The 24,634-nt window shown below is 41.2% G+C and overlaps 1 protein-coding gene across 2 annotated transcripts; it reads right to left on the bottom strand.

Moving 5' to 3' along the window:
- Positions 1-946: 946 nt before the first annotated feature.
- spata13 (spermatogenesis associated 13) lies at positions 947-24,252 on the bottom strand. Of its 2 annotated transcripts, none has more exons than XM_017453607.3 (14): positions 23,806-24,252; positions 16,820-18,334; positions 15,582-15,623; positions 14,757-15,206; positions 12,055-12,199; positions 11,860-11,972; positions 9,126-9,305; positions 8,462-8,647; positions 6,287-6,466; positions 5,708-5,940; positions 4,575-4,704; positions 2,781-3,153; positions 1,630-1,704; positions 947-1,528 (listed from the first exon to the last, which is right to left on the bottom strand). In XM_017453607.3, exons 1-14 carry the CDS (start codon positions 23,812-23,814, stop codon positions 1,347-1,349), a joined length of 3,813 nt encoding a protein of 1,270 aa, XP_017309096.1. In that variant the 5' UTR covers positions 23,815-24,252; the 3' UTR covers positions 947-1,346. The 2 variants fall into 2 exon arrangements, with proteins under 2 accessions (XP_017309096.1, XP_053530853.1); XM_053674878.1 differs by having other exon boundaries at positions 23,817-24,252.
- Positions 24,253-24,634: the final 382 nt, after the last annotated feature.

Genomic DNA, 24,634 nt, shown 5'->3' with positions numbered 1-24,634 from the left:
GTTTGACTTAATATTAGTTTCTTAACAGTAAATTTGTAACGCAGGTAACGTGATTTTATTAACATCAGTGACTGTAATCAAATTTAAAATGTAATGTGTTACATTACTGCGTTATCAGAAAAACTAATTAGATTACAGTAACTCCCAACTCTGTGCATCATATGTGCTCCACTAGGGTGCATTATGTCAGGGGGGTGTAAACTTATGAACAGGATAATCGGTATAACCTGTTATTTTGTTTAAAGATCTTATTGTCAGAAGCCACATAAGATATTTAACGTGAAAACTTTTTAAAGACAAAATAACAATTCACACCGATCATCCTGTTCAAAAGTTTACACCCCCCGGCTCTTAATGCATCTTGTTGCCTTGTTAAGCAACAGTGAACATTTGCACCTTTTGCAATAGTGAGTTTTTCTCAGTGTGAAAAGATGGACCTCAATACATCTCATATTGCGAGTGTTGGAAAGTAAAGAATGTGCAGGACCTGGAGGATTTTTCTGAAGAACAGTTTACCTGCTCGGGACAAGCAAGGGAGTCATGAAGAACCGTCAGAAAACATAAACACAGTCGCTGATCATCCAGATAATGACACGCAGGATTAATAATCGAGGGTGTGTAAACTTTTGAACTGGTTCATTTGTGTAAATTCAGTTATTACTGTGTCTTGTGAACTATATGTAAACGTCTGTTATGTGAAATAACTTATTCAGGGCAGGACTAAATAAAAAAAAATGTATTAAAAATGTTTTTTTTATTTACATTTTGCAGATTCTTCAAGGCGTATGCAAACTCATGACCTCAGCTGTACCATGTGATCAAATACATTTGAGATGTGTGTTAAAGGAACAGGGAGAGGTTGTGTGTATACATCGTTATATAGTGGGAACGGTGTAAAATAAAGTGTGCATGAGTACAGAGTCACACGGCTGTACGTTTTCATAGGTGTACTTTTTGCAAGTGTTTATTTACAGTTTATTAGTGCAGTGTCTGACTTTTCTAAAGTTAGGACTAACATTTAAAAAAGGTTCCAGCCTTACCATTAAAAAAAAAAAATCGTACAACAAACTTGAAGAATGCACATCATTTTTGTCTTTAAAATATGTTGATGTGGTGAACAGAACGATTCGAAATCTGATACAAGCAGCACCGTTACCACACCAACACACAGAGCATGAACACTTTTGGTACCAAAGACACACACACACACACGATCCCTTAACACACTAACACACACACACACACACCATTCATTTGTTGTTCTCTGTTGTCCTTCACATTGGCACCGGGGACTGTATGAGGAACTTCTTCATATCATCAGAATATCAAGTCTTTATTTTTCCTGTTCATTTCCGGAAAAGGGCGTTGCGCGTGAACGTGTACCACAGATGTGCGGGCTTCCTCTTGGGTTCTGCTAAAGAGAAGACCTGCTGCTGGGGGATACTGGTCGGTACAGTGATGTGGCGCTGGTGGATAGGGTGTAAGGGTTGGTGATGATGAGACACTGGGTGACCTGCATATTTTATATCTGGGGAAAAAACACACACACACACACACACACACAATTAACGCTAGCTCACTTTAGTTAATATTACTTAGTACTATAAAGAAACAGAGAATTGATCTTACTTTTAATTTTGCCTTGCTTTGATTTTCGGGCATTTTGAATCGCCTGCTTCCTTTGGGTTTCGCTAATCTCCATACCTGAGAGAGAGAGAGAGAGAGAGAGAGAGAGAGAGAGAGAGAGAGAGAGAGAGAGAGAGAAGGAACAGTTCATTATATCCCACATGGGTCCTTGTATTATTTCTTTATTTACACCACAGCGCTGTTCCATTCTGTTTGATCAGAAGGTGATTAATCTTCTATAACAGCAGCTCTGACCGTAGTGCAGGTTTAATAACGTTCTAATCCATTATCATTTTTACTCTTCATAACATCTTACACACTGACTTGTATGGCAGATGCGCAACACAATTTAAGCCTAATAATAAATATATTACTTATTTAAAAAAAAAAAAAAAAAAAAAAAAAAAAAAAAAAAAAAAACCTAAAAACTTTGATATGGTAAAGGAGACGTTTCTTTAGCATAGTGGTAAGGAGTCTCCAGTGTCAACGCTTTGTAACAGTCAAAGTTAAAGCTTTGTGGTTTCTCTTTAACAAGCTGCATTTTTTTTTGCAACACACTTCAAGAGAAAGTTAGAGAACGACTGTTTATAGCTGCTATATTGTAAGTAATGACGAGAGCTTCTTTCATGGACATTCCACAACAATTACTGCAACTATAAACAGATAAAAAGTATGACGTGTCATTCTTGAATAAGTAAAATAAATAAATGCTGCAATTTACGGCGAGTTGCTGTGGTGTAAGAAGAATAAAACACTTTAGGAAATGCTGTTATACGAATATGTCATCATACTTCCTGTTGCATCACATCACATACAGAGAGATACATATTCTATCATCTTGGAATATACCGATATAAGAAGAGAATAACCTGCCTCTGGATTTACATTTAATATATAAGGAATAAAACACTTGGGGGCATGCGTTTATAGGAAAATAATCAACGATAAGGTGGTGTGATGAAGCAGAGTTACTGTTAGCACCCTGAAGTTGATGATTTTCCTATAACAGCGTATATACTGATATGATGCAATACAATGTGATTTAATATAGCAATTAAAGTTAGTTTTGATGTGCGTGAGGCCACGCCTCCTTCACTGGGTCTGAGAATAGAAAGTCTTTCTATTTTCACATTAGGACATGCTGTGAAACTCACCCATCTCCTGGTCCTCTTTCACACGTCTGCGTTCTCGAACGAAAGCCTCCAGCCACAGCTGCTTGTCCTGGGCTTTTCTGCAGCTCAGCACACACAGCACCTCCAGCGTGTCGTGGTTGCGCAGGGCGATGGCGTTCCGCAGCGTGCCCAGGTCCGGGTGACGCCCGTCAGTCAGGTCCTTGGGCACTACGCTGTCCGTGTCAAGGCGTCCGCGGTAGTGCAGTAGGTCCCGTCGTAGGACGTCCTTTTTACAGAAGACCAGCTGGTGATCGAACAGGAAGCAGCTACGTTGCTGCGTCTTCCCGGCACGGACCACTCGCGTCAGCTCGCCTGAATGGATAAGCTCAGAGCTCCGTGATAACACGTCTTCGCCCTGACGAAAAACATGGGCACACAAGTGCTTTATTAAATAACACGACACACATTCTTGAGGTTATGCTTTGACTACAATTGTAATAATTGTATTAAATTCACTGACAGCAAGATATCACTGCAAAACCATATACATTATAATGAAGTGTTTCTCAGTGAGGTTGCCCCCTGGTGGACAGCACGGGTATTGAGCTGAGGGCATATGTTTTCGAAATGCAAACTAGAACAGGGAAATATTCTTTAATTCTGATTATACAACAGTGATGGTATGAGCTGGTGAACTAGAATGTTTCATACGGTTAAGAACGATATATACATCATACTGTATATTTATATGTATTGTAAGGCATTATAAGGTTCTATCTGGTTCATGAATGAATGACACAGAACCTTAAAGTTGTAGGTTTGCTATAACCAATACTAAAACACAAACCTAAATAAATAAAATCGAAAAGTAAATAGTTTTACTAGTGCTCACGGTAAGGTAACACATAAGGGTTCTTTTGTTGTCCCTTTGGTTGAAACTTTAAAGGTTCCATATAGAAAGTGTTTTCCTATCAGACAGGGTTTCATGTAGAACCCTTTTAGGAAGCTAAGAATCCTTCATTAAAAATGCATGAAGAAACCTTTCTCCCCCCTCTAAGAGTGGATGTACGTGTGTGACAAACTCCAAATATTAGCAATAATTTGCTTCTTAATACCAAGAACCTATCAGACTTTTAAATGTTTTACCTGCTACTTGAAATACTTTTGAAGGGTTCTCAGATCAAATCAAATAAAACAGAACCCTTTCTGATAGGAACACTTTCTGTTGTAGTGTTCTTCGTAGAACCTTTCGAAAGGGTTCACATTTTTACGAGTGTAGAAAAGCTAAGTGAGATTGGATACGTTCACTCATGAAAAAAAAAGGTCACACCAAGGACGATAACTATAACGATAATGACAAATATATAGTTCTAAAAATCATTCTAAATATAAAAGAACAGCAGGGTCCACACTACAACTATAACGATAAAGGCACAGAGAGAAGATTTCATCTGCATCACTTTCAGAACGATTTTTTTCCCCCAGCTGATGAACGATAAAAACATTGACAGCCAATCAGAACCTATCTTTCTTGAAAGAGCTCACGCGTTTAAAACAGCAGATGGCATGAATGCTTAGAATAAACAGAACGATATCGTGCATCGGTGTGGACATTAATATATTCATAGTTATCGTTCTTGGTGTGAACGGACCTTTAGCCGCTTTAAAAAATATCTTGACTTGAAACTACACTCAAGTTGTGTTTGACTTTTTCAGCAGCATTTTTTCCGACACACAAACATTGGTCAAGCAAAAAAATGCAGGACAGTTGCGTGACTCGCTCCATGCTGAAGTGCAGCTGAGACAACAGCGGAGAGCAGCGGGACCGGTCCTCACCTCCCAGTGCAGGATGGCCTCCTGCCAGTGCGCGATGGTGTCGATGCTCTCCAGCCTCCTCTTCCTCTCGTTGATCAGACTGGCCACGTTCTTCATCGCCTCATGGGCTTTACACACGCCTTCGTAGTCACTGAAGCAAGCACATTAATGTACAAAAACTTTAATGTATAAGCACACAATAATACGGCTGCACTGGAGGCTGATTGTTAAACATAGCACTATATTTAGCGGTGTATAGGAAAAGCACTCGTTAGAATATTCATGTTGCATACGACTAATATTATCAAGTCATATAAAAAATATAAAAGCACTAAAATGCAAACATTAAATACATAAAATCATGCTTTGTTTTAATAAATGAAAGCTAAGCCTTGAGGTACCGTATGCTAAATGTTCTGCAGAAAGAGTTACCTAATTTTAACATTATTATCCAACTTTTTTAATTTACTAATCAGGTTGAAGACCTATTTTAAAAGAAACCGATTGTAATCATTTATAAGGATTTCATTTATAAGTAAAATACAAATGGGTTACATTATAGCCATTCTGATCAGAATTGACTTATCTGACATTTTCAATAAGTATTAACAACAGGAAATCTGTTATAAGATTAGTTAGGGCACTGTTGGGTTTCTGTGTGTAGAGTATCATGACTCGCAATGGGAAAGAGGAAGGGTATGAGTGAGCCCCCTGCTGGGCAAACAATGCACACCTCTCCACAATAACACTGGTACTGAGATAAAACGGACAGCACAACTAAAGCTTTATTTATTTATTTATTTTATATAGTAAAACACGGCATACTGCCAAAATAAAATTCTAACATTTAAACCTAATAGACTAGGTATAAACAAAATACTTATTTAAAAAAAAAAACAACAACAACTGTAAAGTCTTAAAGCCAGAAAGAGTGTCTACTGTCATATGAACCCATTAACCACTACTATGGAGTGTGACATCACAAATAAATTCAATGCTGAATACGGGCACGACCAAAACAGGCGCAAGTTCCATATTTTTGCATCTGGTAAAGAGATTCGCAGATGAACGAGTGCAGCATTTATGACTGATCCGCTTTAACCAAACGGGATCGTCTGAAATTATGCCCGTTAATTCAGACGCGTGCGTGTTACCTGTGGTCTTTAGGTGTGTATTTGAGCAGCTCGCCCAGCTGAAGCGGGTATTTGCAGATCTTCTGCACGGGCGTGAGCAGGAAGCCAGCGATGGAGATGTCAATCATCTGCTGCAGGAGGCGACAGGCCTCGAAGAAGTGCTTATAGCGTCCCTGCTTCATCAGTCGCTGCAGCTCTGCACACGCCGCCGGGTGTGTGTTACAGTACTCCGAGTATATGGAGAAACCTTCACCCTGACGGAGAAGGACGGAATGTGCGAGTGTGAGACTTAAACCAGTTTGTGTGTGGAGTACAAATATTAAAGCAAGCAGAACAAAAAGCAAAGGCAAAAGATTTTATAGTACTCTAACTTGCACTGTTTCAGATTTTTCTAAAACAACCACAATGTTTGATGACGACCGAGGACAAACTCATCAGTAAACTGTGTGTGTATAGTCACATCTAATGTTGAAAAATGTTTATGAAACAAGTTAGTTCCTGTTCGTACTAACGTTCCTTCACCCTCACCAGCTTCTCTTACTTTTCTCTCACTTGAAGTTAATAAAACAAACAAACAAAAAAACACTTTAAAAAAATGACCTGTTGAAGGAAGCACGACCCGATCTCACTCAGATGGGGGTTTTCTTTGTCGTAATTTTTTTCTAGATCCTTCAGAAACTTCCTTTGGAACTTGTAGATCTCTTCGATGTTGCTGAAGATGGTCTTGAGCTGGGCGTCCGTGAACATGCCCGGGTGTTTCCTGCACTGGCGGATGTAACCCTGAAAACACACACGAGCACAGAAACATCTTATTTCAAAAAATAATAATAAATCCTGTCACTGAAGAGAACCGGTGATCGTACGTCCTTCCACAGGTCCACGTTGTTATTTCAGGAGTTGGCCTTCAGGGGGCAGCAGTGAGGAGGAACCACACTGAGAGCTTGATGTGAAAAATGAGAACGAATCGTGTTGTGATTCATTTAGCTCGCAGGGATTACACAAAACAAGGATATTAAATAAAGAACTGCAAATACCTCACCTGAGTCATCGTGTTCTCAAGTTAAAGATGTGCTTATTATAGTAACAAATGATGAATTTCCGTGACGACAACAACGACTACTACTACACTATTAGTAATAAATAACAATTTTAATGAACAACAAGATAAAATATTTGTCCTCCATAACACAATGTACTTCCAAGTGAAACAGAATCAGCATTTTCATGTAATGATATTTAGTGCTGTTGGAGAAGGAGGTAAAACTTTTTTTTTATGCTGTTATTATTAAAATCTATAGAAGAATACATCTATTCCGGCGAATTGAGTACGATATGATCAGTGCCAGTTTTGAGTTTTAATCCTCCATAGTTAATCGGTTCAATAAACGAATATCGCCGTGTAAACATTTAAACCCGGGTAGGTTCATGATCAGAATCTTTGTGTACGTTATATGATCTTTCTAGAAAGTGTTGCCGAGATGCCAGACGGCATTTAAACACAATCAAAATGATCAGATATTCTCCGACATTAATGTGCCGAGTTCATGTTAGCTACTTATTATACACTGCCAGGAAGTTTTCCTGTTGTTACGGTAACGCTGCGGGTGAATGGTGCTCCTTGCGTGCCAGAAATTTGGTTCAGGTTACAGGTAATGTACACATACAGTTGTGAAAGTTTGCATCCCGGATAATTTTGGAATGGAGAAAAGGAAATGTATTTTTTTCCTCTGCAAATAGATACAGTTTTGTTAAAGATTAAACATGGGTGTATCCTGTAATAAGACAACAATCCAAAACATAACCTCAAAACACAACACTCTCAGTCTCCAGAAGCAGGCCCGTGTATGACATTTGGCAGAGTTATACTGTGTGCGTGCGTGTGTGTGTGTGTGTGTGTGTGTGTGTGTGTGTATGTGTGTGTGTGTGTGGGAGGGCGGCAAGTATCACAACTGAGAGGACTGAAAAGCTGTGTAGAGGAAATGAAAGAGGTTGGAGTGGATTATAAACACAAAAGGAGGGCAAATTATTAAAGAATGTGTGTCACACTTGGGAAAGGGAGATGCAAACTGTTTATTAACTTTTGTTGTTTCGTTTTTTTTTTAAATTCACTTTATGATATATTATCATGCACAATTTGATCATTTATTTTACTCGGAATAATGAAAGTACATCTGTGTGGTTGTAATGCGGCATGGAAAAAAAAAATCGGCTTACCAAACGTTCTTGAAAAGTATATAAGAGGGCGTGTCTTGACATAATATTCAGATTGTTGTTGGTTGTGGGCGTGGCTTTTGCGTCCATTTTGTTTTTAAGCTCAGATACAAACTAGTAGTGTCCAAAACGTATACACTCTGTTGTATAATATTGTTGTTTATAATGTATTTTAATATTGCAATGAAGCCCAGTGAGAGTATATAAATTCTTCATCTGTTTAGTGGAACTCTACGACGTCGTGAGAGCGGAGAATTGGGGGCGGGGGAATGTCCGACAATGTCCCAGGAATTATTTTACATCGGGCAATCAGCTGAATAAAATCAATAAATAAACCTAACAGAAAGTAAGTCTAATTGTATGTTGAGGGTGTGTAAACTTTTGCACTGGACTGTACGTGAAAAGTTTTACCTAGCGTGTGAATATACAAACAATTCATTCAGAATCTACAGCCTAAAGACGCTTATAATGACTGAACACATAATTACTGAACACGTACATAAAAACACAATGAAACATAATCAGGCGTAATTAAATTAAAGCAGGAAGTGAAAGGCAGCTCACCTCACAGATATCTCGGAGGTGTTTGATGTAGACGCGCTCAGTGTTCATGATCTCCTGGACCACATTAGCCCTCATCTGGTCTCGGTGTTCAGTGGTCTGGCTGTGTGGTTCTTTAGATAGAGCCTCTCGCTGTTCTGGAGAGTTCTCCACACTGTCAGCGGCCGAGTCCTCCTGATTCACACGCACCTACGGGACAAAAGGATACCATGCTTACTTCCCATGGACATTAAAATGCCAAATAAAGCTGGATGAATAATATAGGCTTGTCTATTTTTTTTTTTTTTTTTTTTTTTTTTTTTTTTTTACACGTTGAAGATATTTTAAACTTTGACGCTGAGCAAACGTCGCATTTGTTCTGTTCCACTCGACAGACCTAATCTCCTGCAAAGTAAATCAAGAGGTCAAAACCTGCATATTTGCTCCATAAGAAGGCAAATTTACAGTACTTCCACTATCCTTTAGAAACCTCCTTGTTCCCATGACCCCCACCTCCCGTAACGCCTGCCAATCAATAGCCGTAACCACGGTGACGCTCCTTCAATGCCCTCTTGACTCAACCCCGGGAGCCATTCAGAAGTTTCCATGGCTCAGCGTGGCCTGAGCGCAGCTTTGTTTCACGCTCGTCGCTCTGAGGGACCCGGAGCGCAGCCCACTCCACACTTACTCTCACAAAGCTGGAGGGGAACCAGGCCTGACGCTCGCCCACCAGCCCCCACCACCAGTCTTTCTCTTGGGCATCCAGCACCCGGATGACGTCCCCGGCTTTGAAGGCCAGCTCCTGCTCGCCCATCGTCACGTGGTCCCACAGGGCCTCGGCGTAAACGGCATGTCCTGACGAGATGTACTGCAGCACAGACAGACGTGAAAAGAACTCGGTCAGTAATTTAGTTCAGTCACAGAAAGTTATCTCAACATCATGTTGTCCACATAATTAGACGCAACTTAAAGTGATGCATTAATCTAACTGACCGTTTTGTAAAGCTTTTACGGTAGGCGTGCTACTACAGGCTTTATGGTAATGTTTGCAGTTGCCGTGATACCCCAGCAAAAATATAGTGCTCATAGATTTACGTTTGTTTGCAGTTGTTTTAATGCTCCTAGATGTGATGCAGTTGCCCATTTGTTAGTGTATTTACGGTAGTTGTAATGGTTCTAAGTTTATGCTAGTTTGCCCATCTGTTAGTGTATTCATAATGGATGTAATACTCCTAGATATACTGCCCATTTCTTACAATACTTACGGTAGTTGTAATACTCCTATAGTTATAGTAGTTTGCACTATAGCACTTTCTGAGCTGTTCCAGCAATTATGATATTTTGGCCATTTGTTTGTGCATTTATACTCCTGCAGTAACAGTACTCTGGTAGTGTTTTAAACTGTAGTAGGTGTGTTAGTCTAGGAATTACGGTGACTTGATCATTTGTTATTGTTTTTACAGTAAGTTGGTTGCTACAGTATAAAGAAGGTTATGAAAAGATACATTCCATCAGTGATCCGAGACACTGCCCCGGTGTTTATTTTAAAATTGTCCGAGTTGTGACTTGAACGTGGTCTGAATTCTTTCTAGCTCCGCCCACACCAAATTTAGCTAAAAGTGCTTAGTTCACTTAGCCATAGAAATGAAGGGAATCATAGATTTGTTACCGCACCCCATTACACCCCATTTAATGTCTGGAAAATATAAATACTCTGGTTGTTAACAGACACAGAGAGCACACAAACAGCATCCTTTTACACTCTTCCATTGCTACCACTAAAAAAAAAAAAAAAAAAAAATCATCAGCAACCCCACCTAGTAACACATACACAGACCACATAAAATCCTCAGAATCTCCACCCAGAAACACACACACACACACACGCACACACACAAAGTATGAGCTGACTACTCAAATTATTTTCCATGCCAGTCTTCACATGAATTTTGGGATATTTATAACCTTAACGTGACAAAAGGTGCATGACGGCATGCAAAATTTAGACCATGTTTATGCACAATTTGGCTGGGATTTCACTTCTCACTGCCGAGCAGCACGTCTGAAAGATATTATATAATATCTGCTCTGTCTGTTGCATGGCCTCACGCCCAGGATCGTGTTCAGGATGAAGCACTTACCGTAGATGAATGAATGAATGATTGAATGAATGAAAGTTTAAAGCATAAACAATTAAGTCCAAGTTTGTACGGATGGAAGAAAGCATAAAAAGATACCAGCGTAAAACGAGCGTAAAAGGTCGGTCCTGCCGAAAGACAGTAATTTACAGAATTAGGATGGTGCACATTGTCATGGATCCTGTACTCGGTGGTCAAACCCATTTATTGGCCTACGCCGAGAACGGTTTGGGAGCCGACTTAGATTTCCAAGGGATATCCTGTTCCAAGATGTGGCCGACTTTAAAAAAAGGATACCTCGAGGAATCAGGTCATCTGTAGGGGAAGGAATAATCCATACTGTACGTCACTTAGATTAATAAACTTTCTCCATGCTGTGGTTTAAAATAAAAAAAAAAGCCAGCTCTTCTCAGGGACAAATATAATCGGAGCAATTTGGAGTAAGGACTCCTTCGGAGAATGAATCCGCTCTGCTCACGGGACGCGTTTTCATTTATTCCACATGCAAATGATCCTTGATGAGCAAATTCTGTGGTAAAAATGAGCTGGCTCAGCTTGTCGCAGGAGTGTTGGGAACAGACTTGCTTCTTGGTAAGATGTTAGATCTGTACGTGTGTATAATTTGGAAAAGTGTTTAAACCATCTCAGCACTCACTGAGCGAGCCACTCGCTGGCTGTACAGTCACATTATATTCTGCCGTGTGTGAACATGCAATGCTCTACGAACACGTTCTGTGATCTGTGGTCGTGTACAGTACGGTCCAGATCTACGATTGACAGTGCTGTGAAAAAGTATTGGCCCCATCCTGATTTCTTCAGTTTTTTGTATATGCTTTTTCCACAGCACTGTACTTCATACGTGCAAGCAGTATGAAAAGAATGGATTTGACATGCCACAACTCTCTTGTTTTACACCTGAAGCCGCTATAGAACGTGATGGATTTTATATAATGGAACCACACAGGGTCATATAGTGCAATAAGTAAGGAAGAAAACACGATGTGTCTCGCTGTTATAGTAAAATAATCAGCAACACAGCATGCTGGTGATAACGAGCTACTGTTAGTACTACTTACTATTTCCTGCAGAACAACGTCATACTGTTTTAATCCGTTTATAGTTACTCTTAATCAACAACTTCTGAGCGGTCGTAATCAGGAATTTATCAGTGCTGTGCTAATATAAATGAAATAACAAACATGTGAGTTATTACTGACTGCACACACACGCACTTGCACACACACCCATACACAGACGTACATGTGCATGTGTCTGATTACTGACCTGGTTTAAAGTTGACAGATCGACCTCTGGCTGCAGATACGGTGTTCCCTCTGTGAGCTCATCAAAACTGCCGTCCTCCTCGCTCACGCTGTCATCCAGCCCTGTGCATCCGTCTGCACGGCACACACACACACACACACATCAACCTTTCATGTAACATGAAACAATTCGTCTCTTCCACACACACACACTCACCACTGAGGACTCGGTGCGGTTTGCGGCGACCCACTCGGTCCAGGCCCGTCGGTGTGCTCTGGGAGAAGACGCAGGGGCGCAGGCGGGCAGATATGGCGCGGTACGGAGGCACACCGTGAGAGGGTACAGGGGGTCGAGTGACGGGCTACGGAAAAGCAATAGGACCGCAATTTCAGTTACGGACGTTCACCGTGGTTTGTGTTCACAAAGAGTTCAGTGACTGTCCTGTAAAGAGCAATGACCCGAAAAAAGGGTAAACACGGCATGTCACGTTCATCTGAACGCGCTAAGTTGAGGCAGATCCTATTCGAGGCAGTGTTTCATCAGTTCCCGAAAAACATAAAACACACTGTTCAGGTTAGTGCAGATGGAAAAAAAATAATAACATTACACCATAAATATACAGAGCGATTTACGGCGTGCTGGAGAGGAGTCTTGACTTCGTACTTGCCATGACATGCTTTGGGGGCGTGATAGGGCCTATATTAGAGGAATACTCCAGCACATTTTAACTTAATGTCTATCCACTAGGTGTGCAGTGTGTGTGTGTGTGTGTGTGTGTATAGAACCACAGACAAGAAATTTAACACATTTTGCTGAACGGAAATTCTACTTACAGCCAACTCACTTATAATAGAAATCTAAGAGCAGTAGTTGATTTATTGATTTAAATAAAAATAAAAAATTTTGCATTGTTTATTGTAAATAAGTACACAAAAGGGTAGCATTTGTCTATATAATCTCCAATTAAAGTATTTCAGCATGTGATGAGTGTCCAGATTCCTCTAGAAATACTCAATTCTAATTACATTAGATTAAGTTCAAATTCATTTGCCTGATTGTATCTAGCAATAAATAAATAAATAAATAAATAAACTGTAAATCTGTCCTCGACAAACAAAGAAATTGTCGCTACGGTAATATTACCAACATAGTTTTTTGATTCTGAAGGCTCAAGGATACAATATAGCGTCTGGAATGACATTAGTAACCGGAACTACTTTTTACTGCGGTGAGGGAAAGATGAATAATTCATAAGAACAGCTTTGGTGAGACTTTCTCTCATTTCCGTCTCATCCTCACACTTATCATTTGTGCTGTTATATTAAATTAGTGTTGCACAATATAACTCGTGTCTTTTTTTTTTTTTTTTTTGGAAAGAATGCCATTCGACGTCCATTAGAAGCGAGTTTGGCCTAAACATTTTTTGGGTTTGTTTGTTTTTTTGTTCTTTTCTCAATACAGGGAAAAGTGTTGAAATTCTTCTTCACGGTCATCACTCATAAACTACAGATAAGACAGATAGAGATCGGGTTGAAAATCGCTCGCTGGAGTATTCCTTTAAGTAGGGGTTGTTTCGTGAGGTCATTTAAAACCGCAGAAACTTTTGGATGTCTGAGAGCTTGTGGTATGAGGAAATGAGAGTGGGCCATTATGTTGTTTTGTTTTTTTTCTTCTCGGCTGGTTTTTCTCACTGCCAATTATGACTCGGGCTGACACAGTGCTCCTTGTATGCTTTCGAGCACGGTAATTCCCAGTCCTGAACGCATCATTAAACCTCGAGAAATCTCTAACTAGATGACCTACAGTGGTACAGACCCTTAATAGAATGTGTACAGTGAAAGAGAAAACATGACTAGTGCAATCTCACAATAATCAGTGCATGTGCTGAAAACGTGGGTTTGACACTTTTGTCAGAAATCTATTAGGGGAAAAAAAAACTAATTGTACAACTGACCAATCCCGAGCCCAGCCTTATTTTTTTTTTTTTTTTATCATCAATCAATAATTCTGTGGACATCATTCTGTCTCAGAAGATCCAGCTGTGGTCACACGTGACACTTGACCCTCGGACAGAGAGTATAGGAGCCGCTAGGACTAAAGGACTTACAAGTATGAGCTAGTTTGAATAAATAATAATCAACATGTATGAAAACACTGGGGTAAAAGTTAGCCATTATTTCATTATGGTTAGCTACCGAGAATTTTCTTTTTTCTTGAAATCACTCGAATCTGTGTATTCATGACAAACAAAATATTATGATAGAGGTACACTTTACATTACACTGGCTGTTCAACTAAAACTAGTTTTTAATAAGCTTTTAGTTAATTACACCTAACTATTGAGACGGAACTATTAACGGAACTATCGTGAAGACGAGCTACATTAGCTAGCCAGCCATCCGAGTTCAAGCCATCCATTTTGAAGCAATTTAATGTCGTTTACTCGACAGCGCTGTTGAACTCTCAATTCGTAATTGTTGATTTTGTGACGTTTTCTATACGGTGTTTGTTGTTTTTTTTTTTACATTTATAGAAGGAGTCTCCAGTGTCAGCGATTTGTAGGACAGAAAAGTTTATGCTTTGTGGTTTTTCTCTATAAAATGACAAGCTGTGTTTTTTTGTCTTCTTAATGACAAGAGAGAGAGAGAGAAAAAGGAGAGGCTGGTGAAAGTACAGGAATTACCTTGTTTAGTGGATGTTCCAGGACAATAAACGTTACTATAAATGGCAAAAAAAGTCCCAAATGTTTCATTCCTTTCTGATTACGTTAGTGTTGTCTACTTGAAAACCTTCCTAAACACCAAAGTTAACCTATTATATTTCGTGCCTCCGTTTGTCAGATGCTAAGCATGGGCGGGGCTTGGGATTTGATTACCGATTAAAAGACTGAGGGCTGAAACGAATGAAAGAAGGCTTACAGAAGGCAAACCGGCATCTTCCTTCTCGTCAGGAGATGCAAACAGATCCACTCCTCCTATCACTGAGGTCGGTCGCCTCCTCCTGCTTTCCGTGTGTCCATTCAGACAGCTGTTCTCTTGAATGTGAAAATCAGCAGCGTGTGACTCGTTAGCATTACACCCCTCCTGAGCATCATCCTGGAGTTCCACTTCCTCCATGGGGACAGCATATTTTCTGCACATGAGCTGTCCGTAGTCTGAGATTGGTCGAGGTTTGTTTCTGGCCGCCCTCCTCCTGGGCACAGAAGAGTCAGGCGTGTCGCAGGAGGAGGCTGGCGAGCTTGGTGTTGTCACCAGGGGCCACTCTGCAGCGCTGGTTGGTGTGACAGGAGGACTAATGAACACTGAGTCGCTGCATCCTTCATCGTTTCGTTTCAGGAGGTCTGTGAAAGACGGGTCTCCGGATGGTGTCTGGAATAGATTCGGGCACTTTTCGTGAAAGGCTTATAAACACAGCTTATGGTAACAGACCTGAATATGCAATTGTGATGAACACAGGAATACATGGTGGTTTAACTTCCTAAGCTGTAAGTGTTAACTGATAAATAAAGTCCTTAATAGAGTCCTTAGTAGCTGGAGAAGGACTTCATTTAGAGATTAACTGTGTGAAGATCAGTTTCAGGAAACAGACGGCTTCCGTCCAAGAAAAACATCCGAATTTGTGTTGCGAATGAGGGTGTGACATACAGTGCATGCATTGAAGATCTTGTTCTAAAATCATGCCCTGCTGACATGATGTTCTCTTCTAATAACACCTTTCCACTAAGGGATAAAAAGATGGCTTACCTCTAGATTTTCACTCTGTCTCTCCGGAGTCTTCCAGATGCACTGAAACAGCACACAGTGGATCAGCACCATAGTGACACACACACACACACACACTTCTAAACACAAACAAACAGAGCAGCTTGTTCTCTGGGGGCCATTCCCTTCGAATCTGTTGGAACAGGCTCCTAAACCCGGCATGTGTCTGGTGCACGTCTTGGACTTTGACTCCTGGACCAGCTGATAAGTGTCCACAGTCAGGTCTAGGAGTTGTGTTTAAGCAACAGTGCTAATCATAAACCCCAAGTAATCATTAACCCTTGTCAAGAAAATTACAGCTGAGCAATCTCTGTGACACAGCTCCAAGTGTTTACAACCGTCAGAAAGCCAAGCCGACACTTCATAAACTATGAACTGTCCATCCAATGAGTCCTCTGGCTTAATAATGAATATTGCTCAAGCTCCATACAGTACAATTAAGAATGAGAAAACCATAGCGGTTTTTGGCATCTAGCCTGTGTTCGATTTGCCAATACGTGGGATTGCAATGCTGAGTACAGGGGTCAGCTAAACGTTTGACGTAAGCTACAATCAATCCATCCATGTACTTCACCGAGTATAATCGGTCTCCGTCGCTACTTATCGACTCTGATGGGAAAAAAAAAGAAAGAAAGTCAATGCCACTCGACTGATCCGAGATAATCCATGTCCTCGACTGTAGACACTAATATACGTTTCATCCACGAGGATGCTTTATGCTGTACTGTAAGACTTTTTCCTAAATAAATCGATTTCCTGAGTGAAACATGACGGAGCGGAAAAGTTACTAACTTCTTACTCATGGGTTTTTCTGTTTAATTAGTCATAATTTCTTCATTTTTTGCCTTTGTACACAGTTCTGGGCTATGATGTGTTTATCAGTGAAATCATGACTGGGGGTGTACCTGATAGTGAGCACTGGTCTCAAGGCCAGTAAACAACAGAACTGTACTGGCTCGGATTTTGACATACTTTCCCCGATGATGCATTTAATGGCGCTGACAGATAACTGTGATGATAACTGTGATGACAACTCATAAATGTTGCAAAGAAAGCAACTTGATATCAATAATGAAAAGAAAAAAAAAAAAAGTGAGATTGGTGCATCTCTAATTAGTGACCCCAATCCTATAAGAAACTTCTTCCTTGTGATCATACAGCCTTTAATTTGATTTATTATTATTTTAATAATAATATCATAGTGCATCATAGTGTAATACCTCCAAGTTTACTTTAACGTTGTCCAGTCCTTGTTCCTGTCCTGGACTGGTGCAGTGCTTGTCCTGAATGACGTCAGCTTTCACATTTTGCTCTTCTTCCACAGTCGCACTATTTCCTGTGACAGGCGTGAGGGGGGTGATAGAGCTATCTGAACACAAAGTTGGTGAGCTCTCTGGATCCTGTTCTGTGGAGTTGGTACACTCAGGAACCTGATGATTCAAGGAATTAACGGTATTGGGTACTAAGGAGTCGGCATGTATAGCTGGGGTGTGGCTATGAACATCAGCCTGTACTTTCTGCTTGTCAGACGGACAGGTATAGGAGGGTGGGGGTCTGCGTTGACGCTCGCTAGCAGGAACACAGGGAGTCCTGCGGGTGTAGTCGTCATGGAGCTGGCTGAGGGCTGATAAGGGGGCTGTGGTGGTGGGGCCAGGGTTCGGCTTGCGGTTGACAGACAGATCTGTTAAACTTCCGACGAGTTTGTGCATCTTTCCCCGCACTCCTACGGCTCCTCTACGTCGCCCTGATACGCATTCCTGCACATCCGCAGATGAAGCGCTAGCTGTTCTCTGGAAATTTGGGGTGCTGGAATCTTCCAGGCTCTGGGGCTGAATCGAGGGTAATTTGTGTTTGAAAGGGCTCTTGAATATGTGCAGATTGTCAGCACTTTTGCTTAGTCTACTCGAGGCCTTCACATTGTCATCAGTATCAAAAATGACATTGAGCCCAATGGGTTCCACGGTGCTGCAGGGTCGAGTGCGAGCAGCGGGTTCTTGAGCGGTAGGACCTTCGGATTGCTTTCGTACATTGTCCAAAAGGGAGATGCGTCCTGCTCCATAAGCTCGACGTATACTCCTTGAGAAATGCGAGTTCCTCTGTAGGCCATACCCATCTTCCTCGTCATCATCCTCTTCATCTGAAACACATGTACTTGGTGTGGTTACAGACCCTCCGTTGCTCACCGCTGACATCTCATTCCTGTTGGTTTGGCTACTTCCAAAATTTCTTTTGGTTACTAAGAAACCGTTGCTCTCCTCATTGGTGAAGTACAAGTCTTTCTCCTGACTGTCTCCTGTCACACCGCCCCTGTTCTGGATGCCCTGGAGAACGGAGGAGCGCAGCTTTTTGAAGGAACCCATGAAATGGAGACCTGGCCATGCCTGCGAAGCACCGGCTGGGCCTCGAAGCGGTGTCTGCTCAGAGCCTGCCGCACCACGCTTTCGCTGGAAGGAAAAGATACGCACATTCTTGGAGGAGCATGATCGATCTTGCGCATCAACGATCACAGGGGTGGACCATGGATGTGTGTTTACACCATTGAGTCCACGTTTCTCACAGCAAGCCTCAGAGCGGACTGGCCTCATTGGGGCACCTGGATTCGTCCGCTTCTCTGCCTCAAAGGAGCTGCGGATAAGCCTCACTGGAGCCTCGGGGTGATGAGCAAGAGAGGTACCATTTGATGGGTAAGCCAGAGGCATCCTGCCCTGAGTTGAAGCTCCATCTGCGTGGCCTGTCTGCAAGAAATAAGATCCAGTCTTTAACACACAGAAAACTGATTCAGACCATTTTGGACTTGTTAGCCCAAAAGTAGAATGTTAAGTGTTAGATATTAAGCTGATCTATTATATATTGTCCAATAGTGACAATAGTAAAATAATCTACTGCCAACAACTAATGATGCAATACAGTGAGCTGATACTGTTGTCTCTGTCTATCATTTTTGTCTTATCTGTAAAATATTGGCAGACCATCAAGTTTGTAGTCAGTCATTGTTGCTTGTGAGTCTTATATGTGTATAAATGAACTGTGCTCATCAGATTTCATTCAAGCAGGTGTAAAATCTGAAACAGGTTCTTCATAAATGACCTTCCGATACTGTGGGCGTATCAGCCTAAGTAAAAACTGTAGATTTCCTGGAAGGTATGAATAATGAATGGAGCACCTTTACAGTACACCTTTAAGAAGGCAATGAATAATTTGTTTAGCTGAGCGTTATCAAGCGTCGGTGAGAGAAGACCACACCGCTTTTGGAATGCTTGTCAAAGGAAGGCACCGATCTAAGGGTATGGATGTGGTAGGTGGTACCCGAGCCCATTTTGATTAAAGGTTTCTGTGAGCATGACTAAGCGATAATAATATTTTAAAAAAAAGCTCTAATCCGTTTTGATTAATTGAACAAATTGCTTAGTTTTCTCTGCGTGTGTATGCTGAGAACAAGACATCCGACGGAGGGGGCAAGGGTCCAACTAAGGAGGCTGATCTGATTTGCTTCCCACCTGTTGTGCCCCCTATTAGAGCAATAAAGAGACAAACATGGTCTTCGCCTGGGTCTCTAACCCTGCTATGACCTCAAGATGAAGCCGTAATCACTGCCTGATGTTGAGCATGTAGGCTCTGTTGTTTGCGCAAGTCTTATTCAGCATTTTTCCCCCCAAACCAAACTGCCTCTTCACACACATTCTAAACTGAATATGCCAGCCTGAGCACATGCTACAGCATTAAACCAAGCTCTTTATACCCTGCAGCTCTCTGTTATGATGAGGTAAGAGAAAGGAATTGGCATTTTAGCCTTTGTTTGACTTCTGCTTTAAAAGAATGCAATTAAAACTACTCCCAAATTCCTCCTAGGTCTGCCAAAATGGGCTGCAGTTTCCAGCGTATCACCACTTAATACACTTCTCTCTCTCTCTCTCTCTCTCTCATTTCCCTGGCTCGATACTCACATGATAAAATGCAGGAGTGGAGCTAATTAAGAGCTCAGAAAGAGCCACCCCCCCTCCGGCTACCAACTGGAGCCAGGCTCAGATTAAACTCCCAGAGAGGAGGGCTGCAAACACACGCATGCATGCAAAAACACACAAATACATTCAGAAACTTAGAAGGGGATACAAATTCTGAGGCGACCTCGATCCTAATTACAACCAGGGTTACGAAGGTCTCAACTTTACCAGTGTTGCATCTATACGTAATGAATAGTAAATGGTGTGACAGTTTTTTGGCTCTTCAGCAAAGCAAAGGTCACAAGAAGAACCCACCATACCAGTTCTAGCGATCTACCTATGTAGGTGAGCAAGTCCCTCTGGCATGCCACATCACTCAGAAACCATGTGGACTATTATGCCCTTGAGTTCCGAATCATACGACGACAAAAACCGGACACTCTTGTTAAAACAATAAAGCGATTGTGATGAAGGCGCGTGCCTAGAGTCTTAATGTCTAGCCAGCTATCTGAATGAATCACCGTAGCTACATTTCATGTTAAAGGATACTCTGCTAAACCTGCTTGAGCCACCGTGTGCTCTGTTCCTTACTTAATCTGATTACGTGGCCTTTAATAACTTATCCCCCTTGTGCCATTCATATCATACATCTGCGTACGGACAATCGCGGGTGTGTGAAGACGAGACGAGACGTGATAGACGTTCCCGGCAGAGGAAATACTTTAGTATGAGCTCAGCGAGAGTCTGACGTGGGCCACAAACGTGCAGTGAAAGAGGGTGTAATTTACTCCTGTTTGCTAATGGCCCCTGCATACCATGTTATGACCCAGTTTCCCTTTTATTTTTTGGCAGGTGAAAAGGGGAAAAAAAGCGATTGTAAGAAAGGAACACGCCCTGCTGGTGGCGTGAGAAGCCTGGTAACACGACCAACTCCTCAGGCATTTGCTTACCACACGCTGGACTACAGAGGGTCCCTCGGCCTCTGGATACGGACCAAACCTCGATGACGAAGTAATTACTCATACTAGAAAGTGGAGGAAAGTGTGTGTGTAACGTCTGTTTTCGTTTGTATACGTTTCTCTTGTGTTAATTCTTGAACTATTTGCCCTGTGTCTACAAGGGCTTAGAGCTGCAGTTTATAAGGGATAAAAACACTTCTTTTTCTAAAAACGGCCATATATTGGAAAATTATCATTGATGGGCTTGCGGGATGAAGTGGCATTACTGATTACCCCAGAGTTCATCCAATAACAGCACATCTCACTGTGTTTTATTCCTTTTATACCATAGCAGTTTGCCAACACTGAATGGTTTGAAGATGATTGAACACCTATGACCAATCGAACACCTATGGGAGATTTCGGAGAGTGTTAAGACAGCACTCTGCGCCACCATCATCAAAACACCAGCTGAGGGAATATCTTCTGGATATTCGTTGGATATCGTTCAGCCATCTTCAAGAGTAGTTCCAGACACTTGTAGAATCGATACCAAGGTGTATTTAAGCTGTTCTGGCAGCTCCTGGTGGTCCAACATCTTACTAACACACTTAATGTTGGGTTTTCCTTGTTTATGGGTTGAAAATAAGATTGATCTGAATAAAGTGTGCCAATAAATGTCAACATATAGTTCTAGAAACATCTAGTGGCTGGATAAAATGAGTACATTTTAGCGACATTTCAGTCAACGAGGGGATTAAAAAAAGCCTGCAGAGATCAACAGCTCTAGGAATGTTGATGTTTGTGGTAACAGGGGCGGTTCAGTAGCAAGTGGGAGTGAAAGCGATTTAAATTATGGCTGTCTGGAATAAGGAGGCAAGTAGTAAGAAATAAAATTCTGCATCGTGTGTGTGTTTGAATACACCCCCCTTCATCTTGAGTATGGAGGAGGACATTCCAGCGCTGAAGATGTTGTGTTAATGGCTGTCAGGTGGACCGACTGGTTGGAGTCGTGAAAGGTCTTCAGTGAGAGCCATGGTTTAAATTTAACAACAGCGTTTAGGACGCTTACACTTGCTCATATGAATTCTGAAGATTCCCCCCACCCCACACGGTTGTCCTTTCTGATTTAATTATGACATGTCAAACACGCGGCATTTCACTCCCCATTCGCACCGGATGTAGATTATAAAAGTGCAAAGTCTAGTCACATGTCGCCTACACTTCATCATTCTGAATGCCTTTAGATTAGCTGTGCAGGCGTGAAAAAAAAAAAAAAAAATCTGCTTTCACATTGTACAATGAGCGTCTTACACAAACCAGGACGGCCTGAGGCTAATATCTGAGGTTATGAAATGTTTACCAGAGTTGTTTTGAAAAGCGAAAACGTTCCTGAGTCTTCACGACCTACAACACCAGCACAATAACAACACTAAAGTAACTAAAATGAACATAAATCACTAAACGTAACCCACTCCTATAAGCACATGTACCCACGTCTTAATCAGTACAGCAACTAATCAGACCAATCACAACTCATCACTGCATCAGTAACGATCAATCATGACTTCCACAAATCAGAACTACTGAATAAAATAAATACAGTAATTAATATAGAGCCAATAATATCACCAAGGCAACCCATTATTATAAAGCAAGTCACTCCAACACAAGCCTAAAACCACAGATTCCTACAACAACCCTCACTACACAACAAGAAATGCCTACCTGTAGAACAACATATTCTTCAAATAACCCATTACTATCATGCCAAGCTCTATTTACCAGCACTACAAATCAGAATTATACACCCATACCACCCGATGTACATACCCTATATACCCATAACAACCCATCAGCAAAATCCTAAAATATTCCCAAAACACCTTATCACTACAATATGACCTCAGTATTAACCCCACCTTAACTGGAATCAGAACACAATGAAATCTGCGGTCATTACACTACTACAAACAGTTTTGTACAGCACCTCCATATGACTAAAAATATCACTATAAATCACTATACATCAGTCACTACACAACACCTCACTATACATCAGTCACTACACAACACCTCACTATACATCAGTCACTACAACCACCGTCACTATACATCAGTCACTACAACCATCGTCACTATACATCAGTCACTACACAACACCTCACTATACATCAGTCACTACACAACACCTCACTATACATCAGTCACTACACAACACCTCACTATACATCAGTCACTACAACCACCGTCACTATACATCAGTCACTACAACCATCGTCACTGTACATCAGTCACTACACAACACCTCAGTCACGACACAACACCTCACTATACATCAGCCACTACAACCACCGTCACTATACATCAGTCACTACACAACACCTCACTATACATCAGTCACTACACAACACCTCAGTCACTACACAACACCTCACTATACATCAGTCACTACAACCATTACTACAATAACACCTCATCACTACACAACAATCACTCCAATAACACCCCATCACTACACAACAATCACTACAATAACACATCACTACACAACAATCACTACAATAACACCCCATCACTACACAACAATCACTACAATAACACCATCACTACACAACAATCACTACAATAACACCATCACTACACAACAATCACTACAATAACATCACTACACAACAATAACACCTCATCACTATACAACAATCACTACAATATCACCCCATCACTATACAACAATCACTACAATATCACCCCATCACTATACAACAATCACTACAATAACACCCCATCACTATACAACAATCACTACAATAACACCCCATCACTACAATAACACCCCATCACTATACAACAATCACTAGAATAACCTTTCACAATAAACACAATACAAAAAAAACCTACAACAATTCCTACAGCAATCAGGACTCTATAAGAACAACCACACTGACAACTTAGAACTACATCATAAAAATCACAATGACTACATAACCAACCAGTCAGTACAGAGACAGTTACAACCCATTTACTATATACAATTGCTACTGCAATCACCAAAGTAACCTGTCACTATGACAACCGCCGGGGGTTTGGGGGCAGTAGGGCACACAATGCACCCCTCAGTGCTGACCCCCCCTCACCCGACCCTCCTCCTCTGCTCTCCAGGCAACACGTTCACAACGGATAAACCTGGAGCTTTGGGAAATTGAGCTACTTCCTGTAGTTCTAATAAGCGTTGAAAAAATACATACATAAATCCTAGAAATAAAATATGTAAAGAACAACAAAAAACCCCTTAACTAATTAAATAACCTCCAGATACAATGTTACCTTTCTCATACTTCTGTTGTGTAGCTACAGTCTCTTCACGACCAACTGCGGGCTTTTCAGCACAGCTCCAGCCATTGAACACAGCTCTGTTTCACACCGAAAAGTCCAAAGTTCGCCGGATTTCTCGTCTTCAGCTTTTAGTGATTCTCATGGAGATTAACGCTAAAGGTCCCTGAAAAAAATCCTAAACAAACCCAAGTCTAGTGTTGTTACATTGTGGAAGTCACAACACTCAGCTAAACTAAAGAACAGATAACTCTCCGAGGAGAGGTTTAATGGTTTAACTGCACTGTAGAAAGTAAAAAAAATACAAAATAAATATTATAAATGACCGAGTTTGGCTATTATTTTGTCTTAAGCCGCACAGCTCTAAGCGCCCAGGACCTGTTGAAGCGTCCGCGGTGGTGAAGCGGAGTGTCGGCCAGCATCGCTGCACTTGTCGCGCTGAATGAGCAGAGAACAGGTTGCCAGATTGATCTTAATGCATCTTGAACACCTATCTGTTGTCCTCCATTTCACAGAATAGCCACAGGTTGTAACTTTTTCAAACTCATGTTTACTTATGACGTATATATATTTATTTATTTATTTATTTATTTATTGAAGTTGGAGGCACTGACCATCATACATATGTGGTTCTTCTGTTGCCACAAAGTTAGAAGCACACAGTTGTATAAAATGTATTTGAATGCTGTAGCATTACAATTTCCCTTCACTGCAACAAAGAGGTTCAAACCGGTTCCAGCATGAGGATGCACCTGTGCACAACTCAAGCTCCATGAAGACATGGTGTGTTAAGGTTGGAAGAAGGTGGAATAACTCAAGTGTC

The sequence above is a fragment of the Ictalurus punctatus genome, chromosome 23 (genome assembly GCF_001660625.3).
Source record: "Ictalurus punctatus breed USDA103 chromosome 23, Coco_2.0, whole genome shotgun sequence".
NCBI classification, from domain to species: domain Eukaryota; kingdom Metazoa; phylum Chordata; class Actinopteri; order Siluriformes; family Ictaluridae; genus Ictalurus; species Ictalurus punctatus.
The sequence above is the reverse complement of the archived record's forward strand: the minus strand, read 5'-3'. Positions and strand labels throughout refer to the sequence as shown.